Source organism: Lutra lutra, chromosome 9 (genome assembly GCF_902655055.1).
Source record: "Lutra lutra chromosome 9, mLutLut1.2, whole genome shotgun sequence".
NCBI lineage: Eukaryota > Metazoa > Chordata > Mammalia > Carnivora > Mustelidae > Lutra > Lutra lutra.
Window position 1 is genome coordinate 37,028,660 of NC_062286.1, and position 16,575 is coordinate 37,045,234.

The window sequence follows — 16,575 nt, forward strand, 5'->3', positions numbered from 1 at the left end:
TCAGCAGACTGTGGGGGGAGGGGGGACCTGGAGGAAGGACAGGCTGGGAAGGAAACGTGGATAAAGGGTTCGGTTCAGGAGATGTAGAGTTCAAGACACCTGAGAGAGATCCAGGTGGAGGAGACAGGAAGACAGGAGACAGGAAGCTGGCAGTTGGCTGTATGCGTCTGCCGTTCAAGGAGAATGGAGACCCGTGAGACTTGCACTGAGGGGTGGGGAGAGATGAGCGTCATCGGCGGTATGTGACATGTTTGCAGGCACACTTGTGCACACGTGCATGCATGCTACAGGTGGTAGCACATGTGTTCGACAGCAGACGGCTAACAGAACATACGTGTGCAGTAGCAGCTACGTGAAGACTGACGAATTTTGAAGGAATCCAAAGCCAGACCCAGCAACTGAGAGAGTGAGGAGGAAAAGAGGGAAAGGCCTTGCAAATGGGTCTGGGGCCCTCTAGCAGGTTTGTCTGAAAAACGATATCCCACGGTCACCAGCCTGAGCCATCCAAGATGCCCATTACCCAAACACTTTGGGCGGATGTCCTCAGAGCCCAGAGCTGGGCTCCAAGGACCCAAGGGCAGTCCAAGCCCACTGCCGGCCGCTCCTTCCCCCGAGTCTGCCTACTCACACCGCATGCCCACTTCCTGAGCACCCGAGTTCATACCATTGGCCTTTATAGGAGGGTCTTCCGGCCCCTGCCTTCTCTCTGACCCGTTCCTGCTGTGCCATCCTCCCCACAAACGCTGCTGGAAGCCCTGCCCCACAGAGCCCCCCATGACATCCCCTCCCCTGGCCAGGCCTAGGCTCCTGACCTTTACCGTTAACCCAGCACTAACCACCGTTGTCCTGCACCAGGGTGCTTTCTCTCTCCTGGTGACAGGGTGACGCGTCCCTGTCAGTGTCCTGACGTCCCAACGCAGGGCACAGTACCCAGCACAGAGAGGCATCCAGCAGATGTTGGTTCCTCACACCGTTGAGAGCTGTGCAGGCAAAGAGAAGTGCCACCATCGTGGCACCCCACGTGACCGGTGCCTCTCACGGGCTCCCAGCAAGGCCCACGACAGCCTTTCATCTGTGCCAACAGGGTGAGCTTTCTCCTGCTGATAATCACACTCAGCCCAGCATCCTCCTGCTTCCTGTGAGAGAGAAAAACAGGGGCTTTTTCCTCCGACACTATGACTTTTTGCTCTGTTTGGCCACATTGAAGCTGGAAGAGAACAGGACGGGGGTCCCCTGGGGCTCCTCCCCATAGCCCCTCTGACCACCCTCTCCAACAGAAGTGCCCCCCTCAGATGCGAGAGCCCTCCTCCAACTGTAAATTATTTCTAAATTGTATATCCTGTTTAATGTGTTTCAAAATTGAAAGAAAATGCTTCTCCCCCAATTATAGTCATTTTGTAACTCCACCCCCAGAGTTTCCCAGCTCCTTCCAAACCTACCTATTTTAAAACAGAAAAATACCACTGTTTCCCAATGTGTTTTTTATTGAGTAAGCAAGGGTGTGCTCAGCAGACCACGTTCCCCTCCAGGATTATCCTAGGACTATCGGATTAGAGACAAATTAGGTAATACTGCCTGCTGCTCTCTTTCAGAGAGATTTTGAAAGCCTGGTCTTAAGCGAGGCAAGGGAACACCAGAGCACACATGGAGGCTGGCAGGGATCTTGTTGCTGAGATAAGCCCCAAGGAGAAGCAGACCCCCAAGAAAAACTCGGCGCCTGGACGTCACAGGGCTGCGTGCCAGGGACAGCCTCTCACTTCCAACTGGGCTGGCGGGGCAGGTCTCCCAGGGTCTTCCAACATTGGAACAGGACCTCCTTACCTTTGAAAAGGACAAGCTATAGCCAGGAAGTTCGCGGTGGGACATTTTCTAGTGTGCAATCACTGCTCTCGATGAGAAAATCGGGACACACACCCTTCTTAACCAAGGTTTTAGATGGAGTTAACCTCACCCAAGTCTGACCCTGGGCCTTAACCTCGTTGTGTGTCCCCCAACTGATGCGTGGACTCCCACCACTGAACCATAAATAAACTAGGGGTTCCAAAGGAACCACAGCCTCAGACAACGCAAGAGAGGGCACCTTTTTTTTCCCAGAGGCCAAATTTTACCTGCTAATAAATAAATGACACTGTCTAAGTGCCACAAATTACATGACCTGGAGCGACTATGGAGCCCACAGACAGCAGCAGGTGTCTGCGAGCTCAGACCAACAAAACCCACTCCCCAGGAGACGGCCAAAGGACTCCAAGAGGAGCAACCCTTTTGCACTCTGAAGGTTCAGAGGCACCATGAGCAAGGGGCTTCCACGGTAAAACACAGTCATTCAGGAGCTGCCAGAAGCCAGGATGCCCCCAACACGTGCAAAGGGCGTGTGGGTCCCAAAAACCTTGCAGGGAGCTCTAGACCAAAGCTGAGTCAACACATGCTTCAGCCCCCGTAACTCTTTCTTCAATTGGGAGTCAGTTTTCGCCAGGTGTGAGACACAAAGCCACTGACCCCAAGCCAAGTATGCAGCAGCAACCTTCCTTAATCCAGACACTTGTCATCTCGGATTTAAACTTGACCCTGCCTGCCCCTGCTGCACGTGGGAGAAAGGTCAGTTCAGTGTGCCAGGCAAGTCTCTGTGATTAATCACTTCCCGCCAGATTTGACAGCCCCAGATAGTTTCCCTCTGGCCTCCAGGCGTTATCTCAACTCAGGATGAACTTGGAACTGCCATGTGAGGCCCACAAGCAAAACTGACGGATAGAGTTAGAAGGACACGGGGGAGACGTGACTCCCACCTGTGTTGTGTCAGGGTGTACCTGCTTTCTTCAGCAGGACAATGCAAACCTTTCTACAGCATCCGGAGTTCAAAACCAGGTTCATCTCATCCACAGAGAGGCAATCGTCTTTTGCCTAAAAGTCATGTACCCTCCTTACGTGTCCGACAAACTTCTTGAAAAATCATTGCATGGAAAGATACCCACAGACATCAGGAAGGGCAGTCATGCATCCTGGGCTAAAAGTGCCCCTTTAGGCAACAGACTGGTGTGGCCACCTTGGGAAACAGGCAGTATCTTACAAATCATAAATCCATCCCACGACCCAGCAAACCAGCTTCTGGATACTTACCCAGGAGAAATGAAAACAGACATGCACATGAAGACCTGTAGCAGCTTTCTTCATAATCACCAGAAACAAGACATGACTTGACTGCCCATCAGCTGGTGAATGGGAATTTGAATGTGGCCCATCCATGCCTGGTAAAACCACTCCACAGTAGAAAGGGTCTGACCACTGTTGCACATGGGGACACAGACCCGTCTCAAATTGGTTATGCTCAGTGAAAGAAGCCAGATGCAAACACTACATACTGTTTGGTTGTGTTTCTATGAAATTCTAGAAAAGGCAAAATTATAGTGATAGAAAACAGGTCTCTGGTTGCTGGGGCCAAAGGGAGGGGGTTATTTCAAAGAAGTTCAAAGGAACATCTCTGGGTGCTAGAATGTTCCATATCTCAATTGTGGCAGTGGTTACATGACTCTATATAATTATCAAAATTCATTAAGGGTGCAATAGGTTAATTAATCAAAATATGTTGATTTTGTAATGTAAATGATATCTCAATATTTTTAAAAGATCCTACCTACCCACTCCAAAAAATCAGTCTACAGATTCTGTTTCTGTCCTTCTTTACTTTACTTGCCGTCTGAGCCTCTGTTCCTACAGAAAGTTATAGGTGGTTATAGGAAACAAGAGGCTGGGAGGGATCCTTGGGGTCCTCTCCCTTCTAAAACAGGGTGGTCTATATCAGGACCATGACACACCTTCAGAAAGCCAGAATGGGGTCCACAGCCTGGTCACCAAGCATCCCAGGAAAAGCGGACATAAACTTTCCACCGCAGAGATATCGCATTCCATCACCTCGCAAAAGAGGGGTCCCAACACAGGAGAGGGTGTGTCCAAGGTGATTACTCATGCAGCAACATCTGGAGAACAGGTAAAGTCAGGGCTGGGTGCTCCAGGTGTCCAGAGAGGAACCCTGGCCTCAAGGATCAACTCTGTGAGTTCCTAGACCATGAGAGAAAAACTGGTGTGACCTTTAGGAATTCACCATAAACAACGTGAAGGATCCCAAGGAGTATGTGCCATGAGCATCTGTAATTCAAAGGAATAAGACAAGTCTGTAAAAGTCAGAGGGACAGGGGGCACCTGGGTGGCTCAGTGGGTTAAGCCTCTGCCTTCAGCTCAGGTCATGATCTCAGGGTCGTGGGATCGAGCCCCGCATCGGGCTCTCTGCTCAACGGGGAGCCGGCTCCCCACCCCCCCCACCCCGCCTGCTGCTCTGCCTACTTGTGATCTCGATCTGTCAAATAAATAAATAAAAATCTTTAAAAAAAAAAGTCAGAGGGACAGGAACACAGCAAATGTAAGTACTAAAACATGTCACCCCTGTGAGATCTGGCCAGATTCTAGAAAAGCAGAATTCTTTCTTCCTCACTATGGAAAACAAAACAAAACAAAAAACAAGAAGCTTCTTCATATTGAGGGGGCAAACAGTGAAGACCAACTATATTATTTTTGCAAACTTACAAATGCCCCAAGCCTGGGCAAATTCTTGAGCAAGAGTATGAGGTCCCACGGTTGATGCCTGCAGGTCAACAAACTCACCGCACTCCCTTTCCCACTGCCTTGCTCTTCTGGAAAGATGTTAGGCAAAAGCAAGAGAACCAAGGCTACCCCATTACATGCTGACCATGGGTACCAATTTCTGTGAAATAACAAAGAAATCATCACAGAGCCTATTGAAACCAAAACCCTGAATAATGCCAACAATACCACAATAGTCCCCAAATTAAAGAGTGCAGCCGCCAGGCATGGAAGGACTGTGGGAGCCTCCCCAGCCATGGACGTTGGTCTCTGGTGAACGCTGCCTACCTTCCAGATTGCAAAAGCCCCGGGAAGGTGCCGGGCCCTTTGCAACCAAATTTCGGGGAATCTGCAAAAAAAAAAGAGGAGGCCAGCTGATGCTCTGACTCAGCAAAGAACTTCCAATGTTCACATTTCTCAGGGCTCCTTGTCAAATGAGCTGGCCCCGCTCTCTGCCCGTCCCCTTTCCCCCCAACAACTGTGCTCCTCACCATTCTCCGTGTTCTCTAGCCTCTCCAGGAGAAGAAAGGGCTGGGCATTTCCTGCCCCTGGTTAGTTAACCGAAGAGCCCTGAGAAGGGGAAAGATAGAAACGACAGAGTGAAATGCTAAGGTTTGGGTTCCTCCTGAGTAGCAAAGCAGGATCGGCATTGAATCCGCCTTCTCCCTCTGTCCACACCCCAGACATAACTAGGTAGTGTTTTGCATCCCCTGCCTAAAACTGAGATATGAACTAAGCTTCCCTCTTGGAAAGGGAGCTTCTAGTGCCCGCAAGTGTGTCCCCGAACCACAGCCGAAGACACACATTAACCGATGGGGACTGGGGAAGCCAGCACTAAGACGAGTGTGCCCTCGAGACGCCCCAGGCACCCCTCACAGCCTGCAGGGGCCCTCCGTCTCAGCCTCCGTTTCCCCATCTATAAAAGGGGGACCTTGTTGCCACATGGGAGCGTCAAAGGAAAGAATGAGACGAAATCAGTGAAAGGCAAACTGTGAACTGTTAACCAAGAGGATTTGCAGACCCACCTCATAGAAGTTATTACCTTCCGTTTAATAAAAAGCCCCTATCATGAATAGCCCTTTAATTACCAGCCAACAAACATCTCAAAATGTAAGCTCAATGCTCGATGAATGATGTGATTTTTCTAAAACAATAAAACTAGAAATTCTCCTGCAGTTCCGTAAGTTGTACCTGCCTCTGGGCAGCTGGGCCCCTGGTAGCAGCAACGAAGCAGAAATCAGGGCAGAGCCCTCACTTGGGAAGCTGAGCCCTTCCAAAGGCCAAAGCCCAGCTTAACCAGAAAGTGGTGGGTGCTGTGTGGGACCTCATCCCTGGCCAGAGTGAGTCAGGAATCCCCGAGCTGGAGTTCCATCCCCTGCACCTTCCTCTCCCCACTGCAGGGAGCACATCCGTCTGTCCATCTGCCGGGGCAGCTGTCCACCAAAAGACTCCGGCTTTTATTCCCTGATCTTCCTCGTCTCTCTGCCTGGACTTGGACTCAACAACACTCCCATCTTGTGCTGAGCAGATGACAAGAGGGAAAAGAGGGAAACCATGGACAGCACTTCCCTATTCCAGAAGCTTCTAAGCAAGAGTATCCTTAGCTCATTTTAAACCTCCGGGCAACTCCAACGGTAGCTCTCATTAAGCTCATTTTTGTCAAGGACACAGAACAAATTAAGTGCCAACCTGGGACTCAGGCAAAAGCCTACCTGAGGCCATCGCACCCACATCCCCAAAGACCCCAGCACTTGGTCACTCACCCTGAGTCACGGCTGGGCCTCCTCCCGAGTCTCTGCTCTGTGGGGGCAGATGGCCCTTTACTGACTACTATCTGCCACGAAACGTTTCTCTCACAAGATGCGTGAGAAAGTTTCACTCTGTTTCTGGAAAGTTTTTTAAAAGAAATGCATCTGTAATTAGGAGGCTGCCCCACAGCAATATATAGCAGTTGGCCCCAAGAGAACATTAGGGGTGACTGAAGGCTGGGTGTGCAGACACTCCCGGTAACTCCTGTCACCCTTTGGGTAAATGTGCCCATGCCATGTCCCTGGAGATGCTGTGAGATATTTCAAAGGCAGGCTGAGGACTTCAAGCTTCCCAGGCTCCCTAGACTCCTTCCAGGGAGAGCCTTCTGAGGGAGAGACCCCTGGGACCTTCCCCCATGGAGCGGGAGAGCACCACAGTGCAGTTAGCTAATCAGCCTGCCTTGCTCCCGTCCTCAGAGGAGCTCAAGCTGTGACCCGGTAACACCTCAGGAAATTCTGGTGACCCAAGACTGGTCCAAATGAAGCTGCTCTCAAGTGGGTCCCCTGGTAGAGGGGCCGGCCCTAGATGTACCCACACTTGGAGGGCTCTGGGGGCAGAGGTTCTGAGGAGAGGATGGGGGCGGGAAGACATCTTCTTTATCATAAGACCACTGTCATAAGACGATATCAGGTGACCCAGTCCACTCAAGAGAAAGCCCTAGAGAAAACAAACTCAGTGTCCACACACCATCTCATACCCATTAGGACGGCTACTATCCAAAAGCAAAACAAAACAGAAACAAGTGCTGACAAGGATGTGGAGAAATTAGGACCCGTGAGGCCTATGGATGAGATGTAAAAGCTTCTATGGAAAGCAACTGAGCAGCTCCTCAGACACTAGAAAATCGAATCACCACGTGATCTGGCCATTCTGCTTCTGGGTACCTACGCAAAAGAACAGAAAGCTCATCTCAAAGTAATCTTTGTACGCCCACATTAACAGCCACATATTGGTGATAACTGAAACATACAGGCAATCCCAGCATCAATGGATGGATGGATGACAAAGAAAATCTGGTGTGCACACGTCAGGGAATAGCATTCGCCCTTAAAGCGGAAGGAAAGTCTGGCGCATGCTCCACGGATGAACCTTGAGGATGTTCTGTTCCGTGAAATAAGCCAGTCACAAAACTACCAGGATGTACAACTCCACTTAGATGGGGCGCTTAGAATAGTCACCCTCATAGAGAAAGTCCAACGGCGGTGGCCAGGGGTCATGGGGAGGGGACAATGAATGGGGAGTTGGTGTTTCACAGGGACAGCGTTTCAGTTTTACAACAGGAGAACTTAGGAGGTGCATGGGGGTGACAGTTGCACCACACGAATGTGTTAAGTACACGTAAAATGGCTAGGAAGGCTAATTTTATGTTATGTATACCGTATGACAGTGCTTTAAGTGTCCACACGTTAAAATTAAGAGCCCCCCGGACCTTATTGCTCCATCAATGACCAGGTTTCACTCTTTGTTTTGTTGTGACATGTCTCCTCCTTCAGCTTCGCAATCCAACGCCGGTCTTATTAATGGTAGGATGAGAAAGGAGGAAAGGACAGAGAAAGAAGGAACACAAGACACAGGCAATTTGCCAGGACCAAAGGAGAGAGAAATAAGTCACGGTCAGTTCAGGAGGCGCTGGCTCTGCCCCTCAGCCAGGCCTTGCCAGGGGCTGGGAGGTGGGCATGCCCGCCCTGGGCCCGGGAACTGGTCTTTCCTTCTGAAACTGGCCATTTGGGGAAAAGGGGAGGTGGCAGCGTAGACAGAGGACCAGGTTACAATCCACAAAATGTGTTATCATTGTCCTTCCGGGTTCTAAATGTTTCTTTCTATGAGTCAGAAAGGTTAACTGGGAGGCTCTTGAATTAAAAAGCCGCAGGGTTTTCCTTTTATAGACTGTCCTCAGGAGAACTCTCCCTGAGTGTTCCTTCTGTCCTCATCCCCAACTGGCAGCTGCACTTAGCATGTGTGTTTACAGAAATACCAGTAGTTATTGCATGTTCCTTTCCATGTGATTAAGCATTGCCATAAAGCCCAGGCTGGATTAGAAATAGACCTTTCCCTTCTGAGAATGGCTCAAAAGAGCGCAGCCAGCGGCAGTGGCAATGGTGTGCGACTCGCGCCACCTACTGGCCACTGTGGGCATCACACAGCAAAAGCCGAAGGGGTGGACCGGGCTTTGCCACCTACCAATGAACTTATCAGAAGCACTGCCCCGCCCACCCTGCAGGGCGGGAGGTGACTAGGAAATGCCACCAATCAACGGTCCTACCCTGGAACCCAGCTCCAGACCTGTGCTCCCTAACAAAGGGCTCTGGTCACCTGGGCTATTATCTGAGGCCACCATTGAGTCTCTTGCTCCCACGAGAGGGTACTTCAGGACAAGGGGACCTTACATCACAGAATTATTCTACACATGGGTTCAGACTTAAAGATGAGGGACAGAGACCTCCCTATGGCTTACAACTATAGCATTTGCCAGGTAACATTTGACAAATAGGTTTTGGTCCTTTGACCCTCGGAACAGTTGATATGAGGTGTGTTCTCATATTCTTATTTTAGAGATGAGAAAACCAAGAGGTTCAATCACTGGGTTCAATATTTTTCAAACATGCAGAGGGAAAGGTCAGGGTACCTGCTGCGACGTGGAACTATAACATAATAGTTCCTTTTTGGTCTGTTTTCCAAGGCAAACACACCAACGTAAAGATATCCAAGTGTTGTCTTAACAGTTTGGTAGATCCTATTTAAAAGTTCCCCCAAGCAAATGAGCATCCCCAGCTTTCCACCCCCTCCGTGGTTTCTTGGTTCATTTCAACAAATATGAATTGACCACCTTCTGGGGCCCAGCAGAGTAGCTGGTAAAAGTGACTCCATCACCTGCCTTAGGGTAGGGACACTCTTGATGCCAAAAAACTAATTTTAAATAATGGAAACGTGCCCCACTGAGGATATTCATGTTCTGAAGACCCTTCACAAAGAATTTGGAGCGATAATAGGAACACCGTCCATATGTAAAATCTCCAAGAGTGACCACTTCAAACAAGATGACATTCATGAAAGTGTGTGTCCCAATGTGTTCATTTAAAAAAAAAAAAATTAGCAGTGTCCTGTTTAGAGCCACACCTAACATTTAGGTAAAGAGTTCTTTTTTTTTTTTTTTAAAGATTTTATTTATTTATTCGACAGAGAGAGATCACATGTAGGCAGAGAGGCAGAGATAGAGGGGGAAGCAGGCTCCCCGATGAGCAGAGAGCCCGACGTGGGGCTCGATCCCAGGACCCTGAGATCATGACCTGAGCCGAAGGCAGAGGCTTTAACCCACTGAGCCACCCAGGTGCTCCTAGGTAAAGAGTTCTTACAAGTGCATATAAATCTACAATTATCTCAAAATATAAAAGTTAAAAATGTTTAATCTTACTGTGATCATAGCTAAACAGAAATGAGAAGATAATAAAAATAAACTACCTGAGTTGCTTTTATTATGGAGGAGCACTTTGTCAACTTTTAAGTTTGTGTTTTTGATATGTGGGTGCATTGCTTTCATCTGGAATCATTAATTGATTTGGTTATACACAGGATGAGTTTCAAAGCGGAGACAACTTTGGGATAAAAGGAGGTGAGCCCAGTACTCAGGCCGGGACACTAACTGCCTTTCTTTGAGGTGCATCTTCTTTTTCTTGACCTCCTTTTATAGACCAAAAAGCAGTTCCTGGTGGAATGATGTGATGTCATCAGTCATTCGTGTCAAGGGCTCTGGAATCTTGGGAGCCATTTGGTTCCAAAGACCTGGCTACAGTGAGTGTTCTTCTCACACTGTTCTGAGGCTGTGCTCCGGGTAAGGGTAAGGGGCCTAGATCCTGAGAGAGCCAAGAGGTCCGATCTGGGTGAGTGTCACTCATTCCTGTACTAGACTGAGTATGTAAGGCCACCCAGCTCGGCCTTCCTAGAAGGGTGACTGAGGCTCAACTCCAGCTGCCCCTGGCCATTCCTCCCTTGAGCACTGGTCAGACACGAGTCCTAATCCCAACTCCAAAGTGCTCTAACCTCAGTCAAGGAACAAGTCTTACTCAACTCAAGTCTCCATTTCCTCATCTGTAAATCATGTAAGTCATACACCTTACCTCACAGATCATTATAAGGATTGAATGAGGTCATTATTTATGCATTGATCAATATTGGAAGTTCAATAAGCAACCAATAACTGTTAGCTATTTTATATTGTTGTATTGCCTTTCTTTTTTTCTTTTCTTTCTTTTTTTTTTTTTCTTACACACAGAGAGAGCGATCACAAGTAGGCAGAGAGGCAGGCAGAGAGAGAGAAAGGGAAGCAGACTCCCTGCTGAGCAGAGAGCCCAATTACGGGGCTCGATCCCAGGACCCTGGGATCATGACCTGAGCCAAAGACAGAAGCTTAACCCACTGAGCCATGCAGGCGCCCCTATTATTGTCATTTTAATTATTATTAGGTTTCACCAGGAGCAGGTTAAGCAAATAGAAATGGCCCGGTCAGAATCAGGTTGAGTGCCCTCTGTTTTTTTCCATATGCAGAGAAGACAGGATCCCTCTGGGCTCCACATGAGCTGCCTCAGAGACTGCTCTGAGCCAACAGGACCCAGCAAAGAAGAGTCAGAAGAAAAGGGTATGCATGGAAGGGAAAGCAGGTGTGCGCGGTCGTCTGGCTTCTGCCCAGTCTGAATGACTGAAGTTGCCAGAACACCATGGCTCCAATAGTACTTCCCATTCCTCCTCTCTGCTCTCATGTGTTTGGGTCTGCATGGGCAGGGGAAAGGGCTTTCGGGGTGAGACAGGGATGTCACTAGCCTGTGCACGTTTGTGGCGATTAAAGACATCATGACGAGAGAATTTTACATCTGTCTCTGTAAAGGTATCTTCCAGGCAGAACAATCCATGGAAAGAGGCACAGGAGAGCAGCTTCTCCTGGCAAAGAACGGGAAATGGTAACTCAATCCCTACGCTCATCTACAGACAGGCGCAAAGGGGTGATGGTCACTCTCTTATCCCTCCAGATGTCACATGCAAAATTCTCAAGGGCAGCGGGAAAGGAAGAGCATAGCATTTCCAGGTGGGTCCTCCCGCCATGTTTACACGGGATCCTTCCTCTCTCCCTGCAGCTCCATGGAACAGGAGCCCTCTGGCCTCCGGTTCTGCCTCTTCAGAGGCTGTCCCTGAGTGGAGAGCCAGGAGAATGAGAGGCCGGAAGAGGAGGAGATCGATGGATGTCACGGCAGGTATGTGTCCCCGGGTGTGCCTCAGCGTCCCTGCATGAAGCGTCACCTGCTGCTGAGCGACCACTTACCATCTTATCTTCACGAGGCTGAGTCCAGGTCCAGTTATCAGAGTGAGCGGCAAGACAAGGACTCCAGTTCCCAGGTGGGTCACATCCACGCTAACTCAGAATCTTCTGTTTCTGCAGCGGCCCAGGACAGCAGCGTCCCGGCCTCCAACTCTGCCACCTTGGAAGCTGTCTCTGAGCTGAGGTCCTGGAAGAAGAGGGGCCAGAAGAGGAACATCTGGACGGTCAATCATGTTGAGGGAATGAAACTCAGGATGAACAAGAGGAGAAGACCCAGTTACCGTCCTGAAGACCAAGAAGCGTTCTACCGACTTCTGGGTGTGTGCTCTGAGCGGATGGAGCGGTCAGGGCCCTGCGGAGAGTCACATTGGAGGCAGTGGCTCTGGGATCGTACTCAAATCTCCCTGCTTTGGGCTCTGAGCTGTCAGGGGTCTTGGTGGTACCCGACACAGAGGGACCTTGATTCTGCTGGAGAGGCCGACAGGTTTCTCCTCTCTGAGACAAGTTCTTAGCGGGAGTGGGGGAGGCTACAGAGGAGAGTGCTCAACGGTCAAGACATCTCAGAACAAATCAAGGGCTGCAACCTCTGCCCACTCAGATACATTCACAGATTCCCTCCCATTAAGATTTTGGAGATCAGCGATGAAAAGACAACCTAGATCTCTCTGCTTTTACGTTCAAGGTGGGAGGAGACAAAACAAAGCTATACAGAAATAAGTTGCTCTCAGCCAGTGACAAATGCAGAGAAGTAATGTTTTTTTCCAAAGGCAACAATGCCTGGAGACGGAGTGTGAGCAAGGAGAGGGGAGCTCTGTGAAACAGTGTCCTCAGGGGACGTGTGTCTGAGAAGGTGCCATCAGGAGCAGAGGCAGGATTAAGTGTGATAGCCCTGGGGACACTGTGATCATATTGCCCAATGCAGCATTCGTTAGCCACAGGTAGCTATGAAAAGCTTACTTAACTCATTTAAAATTAAATTTAAAAATTCAGTTTCTCAGTCTCATGAGCCATATTTCAAGTGTGCAGCAGCCACATCATGATTAATGGCTACCGTATTGAATGGTACAGATCTAGAATGCTTTCATCATCACAGAAAGTTCTATTGCAGAGAGCCAGACTCACTGGAGAAGGGTCACGCTGCTGCGCAAGTGTCATTGTCCTAGGCAAGGAGCGAGGGAGAGACAGTGCCCAGCATTCTCTCAGGGCTCCCCTGGAAAATGGGACCTCCAGGGGACAACTCTAATCCCAGACAAGGCTGCTGGGAGCAGGGGGCAGGGGAGGCTGAGAGGTCAGGTCATTATCTGCAGGAAATGAGGGGATCCAGGAGGAGGAGGGCAGGACGCCCAGCACCCCCAGGGGCTGTGGACCGAACACCATAAGCTCAGGGCACTCGGTTAACGGGAGGCGGCAGAAAGCTTCACTCGGCTGCAGCATGATAAAGTGACAAGGATAGATGCGCTGTCACAGCGACCGTGGCTGCAGCCAAGCTCTGGCTTGGGGCAAATGTGTTAAGCATTGAGAGTCAGGTCACATCTCTGTGATCAGTGGATGTACCCCTGCCCATCACGTGGAAGTTGATAATAGCAAAATCCAAGACACACAGCTGAAACTCACGACAGGCATCACTGGAAGGAAAAGCCACTGTCACAAATATTAAGACTCACAACCCTCCTGGCAGAAGGGAGGCTGCCTCCACTTCAGAGAGACAAAGGGACTTGGGGGAGGCTCTGGTTTTCCTCCTTCCCTCTGGAATGTCCCATAGCCCTCCGCTCAGTTCTCCCAGAAGGGCTGCTCCAAGGCCCCCCTCACTTCTCCCTTCCTTTACAGAGGACCCCGTGATCCAGAGCTTCTTGGAAGCTGACATTTTCCTCAAAGTATCTGATAAGGTATCTGCAGCACCAAAATGAGGAGGGGCCATGGGGTCCACACAGTCACCACCCATGGGGGCAGGAACAGAGAACCAGATTTCTGGTCGGGTGGGAGAAGCCCGGGGGGGACCCGCGATCCATGTCAGGCCCTGAGGCCTGGCCTGCCTATGGGCATCTTCTCCTGGCTTCCCCATGGGTTCCTCTCCACATGCCACAGGGCCTCAGCACAGCCCACCCTGAGGGGTTCCCGCCATGGCCGTTGGATGGGGCAGGACCTGCGGCCATTTGTGGGACACTCTCCCCACCTCTACTGACCGTTTGCCTGCCTCCCATGTCCACACAGTACCTGCTTTCCATGGTGGTGGAGTACTTCGGCCGTGTCGGGCTGCCCGGCCACCTCTACAACAGGATCCACTTCTTCCTGGCCCTGTGAGTGCTGCCTCGGGGATGCTCTCAGTTCTGCCCTCCAGCCGCCCATCCCACAGCCTCACCACCCCATCAGGATGGGCTTGGCCATGCCTATGCACCTGAGGGTCTCAAGTGGTGGTTCCTCTTGGCCACAGAGCACACAAGGCTCTGTGGGGGGGAGGGGAAGGCAATGAGTAAGGTCATGGGGGAGGGGAAGTCTGCAAAAGTAGCCAAGAAACATCACTTGTTGCTCAGAGACTGAGTGACCAGAGGGAGAAGCCCCAGGGAAATGGCGAGAACCTTGGCCTAGGCCAGGGACAGTGTGGGCCCCACAGGCTGGGTCCCGAGAACGGTCCTGCTGTCCCTCTGGAGCCAGACTCCCCGCAGATAGGGCTTCCCGGACCCTCCTTCCTGGACAGACCGCCCTGGGCACTGGGTTCTCCGGTGTGACCTCTGCAGTTTCACCTGGCCATGCTGCCTGAGGCCAGCCCTCATTTGGGCCTGACAAGCGTCCCCCCTTTCCCCACGGCAGCTACATTGCCTCTGACATGGAGGAGGACAACCCCACATCCAAACGGAGCATCTTCCAGTTCCTGCTGGGCAGGGAGCACTGGCCAGAGCTCTACAAGGAGTTCCTGAAGTTGAAGGTGGAGTTCTTCCATGCAATGGGGCACCGTGCCTGGGTCACCCCGGAATTGTGTGAGGAGGTCTGTTGGGGACCTGGGCGGGAGGCGCACCCCAGTGGTGGGGCTGTGCCCTTGCTCCAGGTGCTCAGGCTGCTGTTTCCCTTTCAGATCCAGGCCCAGAACCCGCATCACTGGGTCTGGAGTCGGGAGCGCCAGTGCGCCCCCTAGGTCCCCGGGGAACAGAGCGGGGGCTGCAGGTGGTGCAGGTGAGTGCTCTGGGGCTCCGCGGACAGGAGGTCTCCTCCTTCTGTGCCCCTGCAGTCACCTCCTGGGTTGGTGGGCATGAAGGGGAAGCAGTACAGCATCCCTTTGAGCATATTAGCATCTAAGGGCTCTGAGAACTCCCGTGATACAGAAAGTAATTACCTGTGTTTATATCAAAACTCTCCAAATGCATTTGACTATGGAATCAAGTATGCAACACCAGATCCCGATTTGCATATCAAAAAAACTTTTTGGGAAAACTCCTGGAAATGCTGATCTAAATAATGAAAACCTCTGTGGGGTTTTGATCGGAGTTGAAAATTTTAAACAAATAAATGGAATACACTGAAGTCACCCTTTCTGGAAAGGGGGGTTGTTCCCCTGGTGGCTCTTTGGAGGAAAGAGAGAGATTAATTTCAACATGTCATCAAAAGTGGTATGTTTACCTCCCACATGAAGCAAGCTTAGTAGCTAGGTCCCTGAAGGATGTGTCAGTTTTGTCTTGTCACAGGCAAAAGGAACTTCTAGGGCTCCTGGTCTCTGCAAAGATCAGATCGCTGGGGAAAAAATGGCACCAAGCACCTGGAGAACTGTGAGAAAGCACACCGTAGATGCCACATTTATGAAAGTGGACGCTTGGCCAGCACCATGCTCTTTAGAACATGTTTTCTTTTGTTTAAATTTGGTTTTTATTTTTGGGTTTACTTGAAGTTGGAGGGGGAGACCTTTGGTGAAACACAGAAGGCACCCTTTGCCTGGGGAGATGGTTATACCAGAATAATCTTGTGAACTGAGCCACCCCCCCACCTCTTTGCAGGGTGTGATGGAGCCCATTCTGACCCTAGGAAAAAGAAGGTCAAGTGTGCTCTGTGATAAACCAAGTTTGGGATAAAGTTTAATTCATCCACAGGCTTCTTATTTGAGGACCAACAACTACTATATATGTCAGAATCTCAAATTCCAGAGAAAATGGCATTATTGCCATAATAAAAGAAAGAGAGACAAATAGTGGCTACAGGGGCCACTCTTGGATCTGGTCACTTACACAAGCACTGAGGGGGGGCAGCTGATTTTGCCTGAGCCCCTTTCCAACACGCACCTGTGGTGGTGCACTGAGAACTTCCTCACCCGGGAGTCTGCCTTCTGCTCTGATCTCGCTTTCTTTTCTTGTAGCTCCCACCCATCCCCTGCCTCTCCTGCCCCAACACCAAGCTGCTGCCTCCTTGGCAGGCTCCGGGAGGCACAGAGGGACAGCACTGGGCCTTCAGTTTTCCTCAGACCTACAGGAAGGAGGGTGTGGGGACCGTCAGAACCATGACAGCCTGAATAGCACAATGGCTCCCCAACCTTCCAGTGAGTGTCAGCCTGCAAAGGCCCTGACCCCTGGTAATCTGGAAGAGTGTAGTAGTAACGTGGAGGGGGGACCAAAGGAGCCAAGAGACCAGAGCAGGAGCCTCTGTGGAAACTTGAGAATCTGGGAGAGAGGACAGAAAGTCTGGGAAGAGGCCTGGATCACTGAGGAGGAGGCCCCTGAAGGAAGAGGCCAAAGAAATAGCTAGAAGATGGTGAGGTGAAGAGAAGGAGACAGGAAGGGGGGAGAAACACATGAGGAGAGAGGATATAGGATGTGGCCAGCCTATTCTAGGCAATCAGCATCTTG

The 16,575-nt window shown here is 50.6% G+C and overlaps 1 protein-coding gene across 5 annotated transcripts; it reads left to right on the plus strand.

Moving 5' to 3' along the window:
• The first annotated feature begins 10,223 nt into the window (after positions 1-10,223).
• LOC125109366 (putative speedy protein E7) lies at positions 10,224-15,914 on the plus strand. 5 transcript variants are annotated; one of them, XM_047746262.1, is made up of 9 exons: positions 10,225-10,538; positions 10,984-11,096; positions 11,568-11,684; positions 11,870-12,067; positions 13,577-13,635; positions 13,961-14,046; positions 14,558-14,732; positions 14,820-14,917; positions 15,733-15,914. In XM_047746262.1, the coding sequence occupies exons 2-8, from the start codon at positions 11,081-11,083 to the stop codon at positions 14,877-14,879; spliced, it is 711 nt and encodes a 236-aa protein (XP_047602218.1). In that variant the 5' UTR covers positions 10,225-10,538; positions 10,984-11,080; the 3' UTR covers positions 14,880-14,917; positions 15,733-15,914. The 5 variants fall into 5 exon arrangements, with proteins under 5 accessions (XP_047602222.1, XP_047602218.1, XP_047602217.1 ...); XM_047746266.1 differs by lacking the exon at positions 15,733-15,914 and having other exon boundaries at positions 10,224-10,538; positions 14,558-14,672; positions 14,820-15,382; XM_047746261.1 differs by lacking the exon at positions 15,733-15,914 and having other exon boundaries at positions 14,820-15,382.
• Positions 15,915-16,575: the final 661 nt, after the last annotated feature.

Excerpts from the sequence above, each read along its gene's own strand:
- LOC125109366 (XM_047746262.1), top strand. Across the intron at positions 11,685-11,869 it reads ATCGATGGATGTCACGGCAG|CGGCCCAGGACAGCAGCGTC; the intron begins GTATGTGTCCCC and ends CTGTTTCTGCAG. Across the intron at positions 13,636-13,960 it reads TCCTCAAAGTATCTGATAAG|TACCTGCTTTCCATGGTGGT; the intron begins GTATCTGCAGCA and ends ATGTCCACACAG.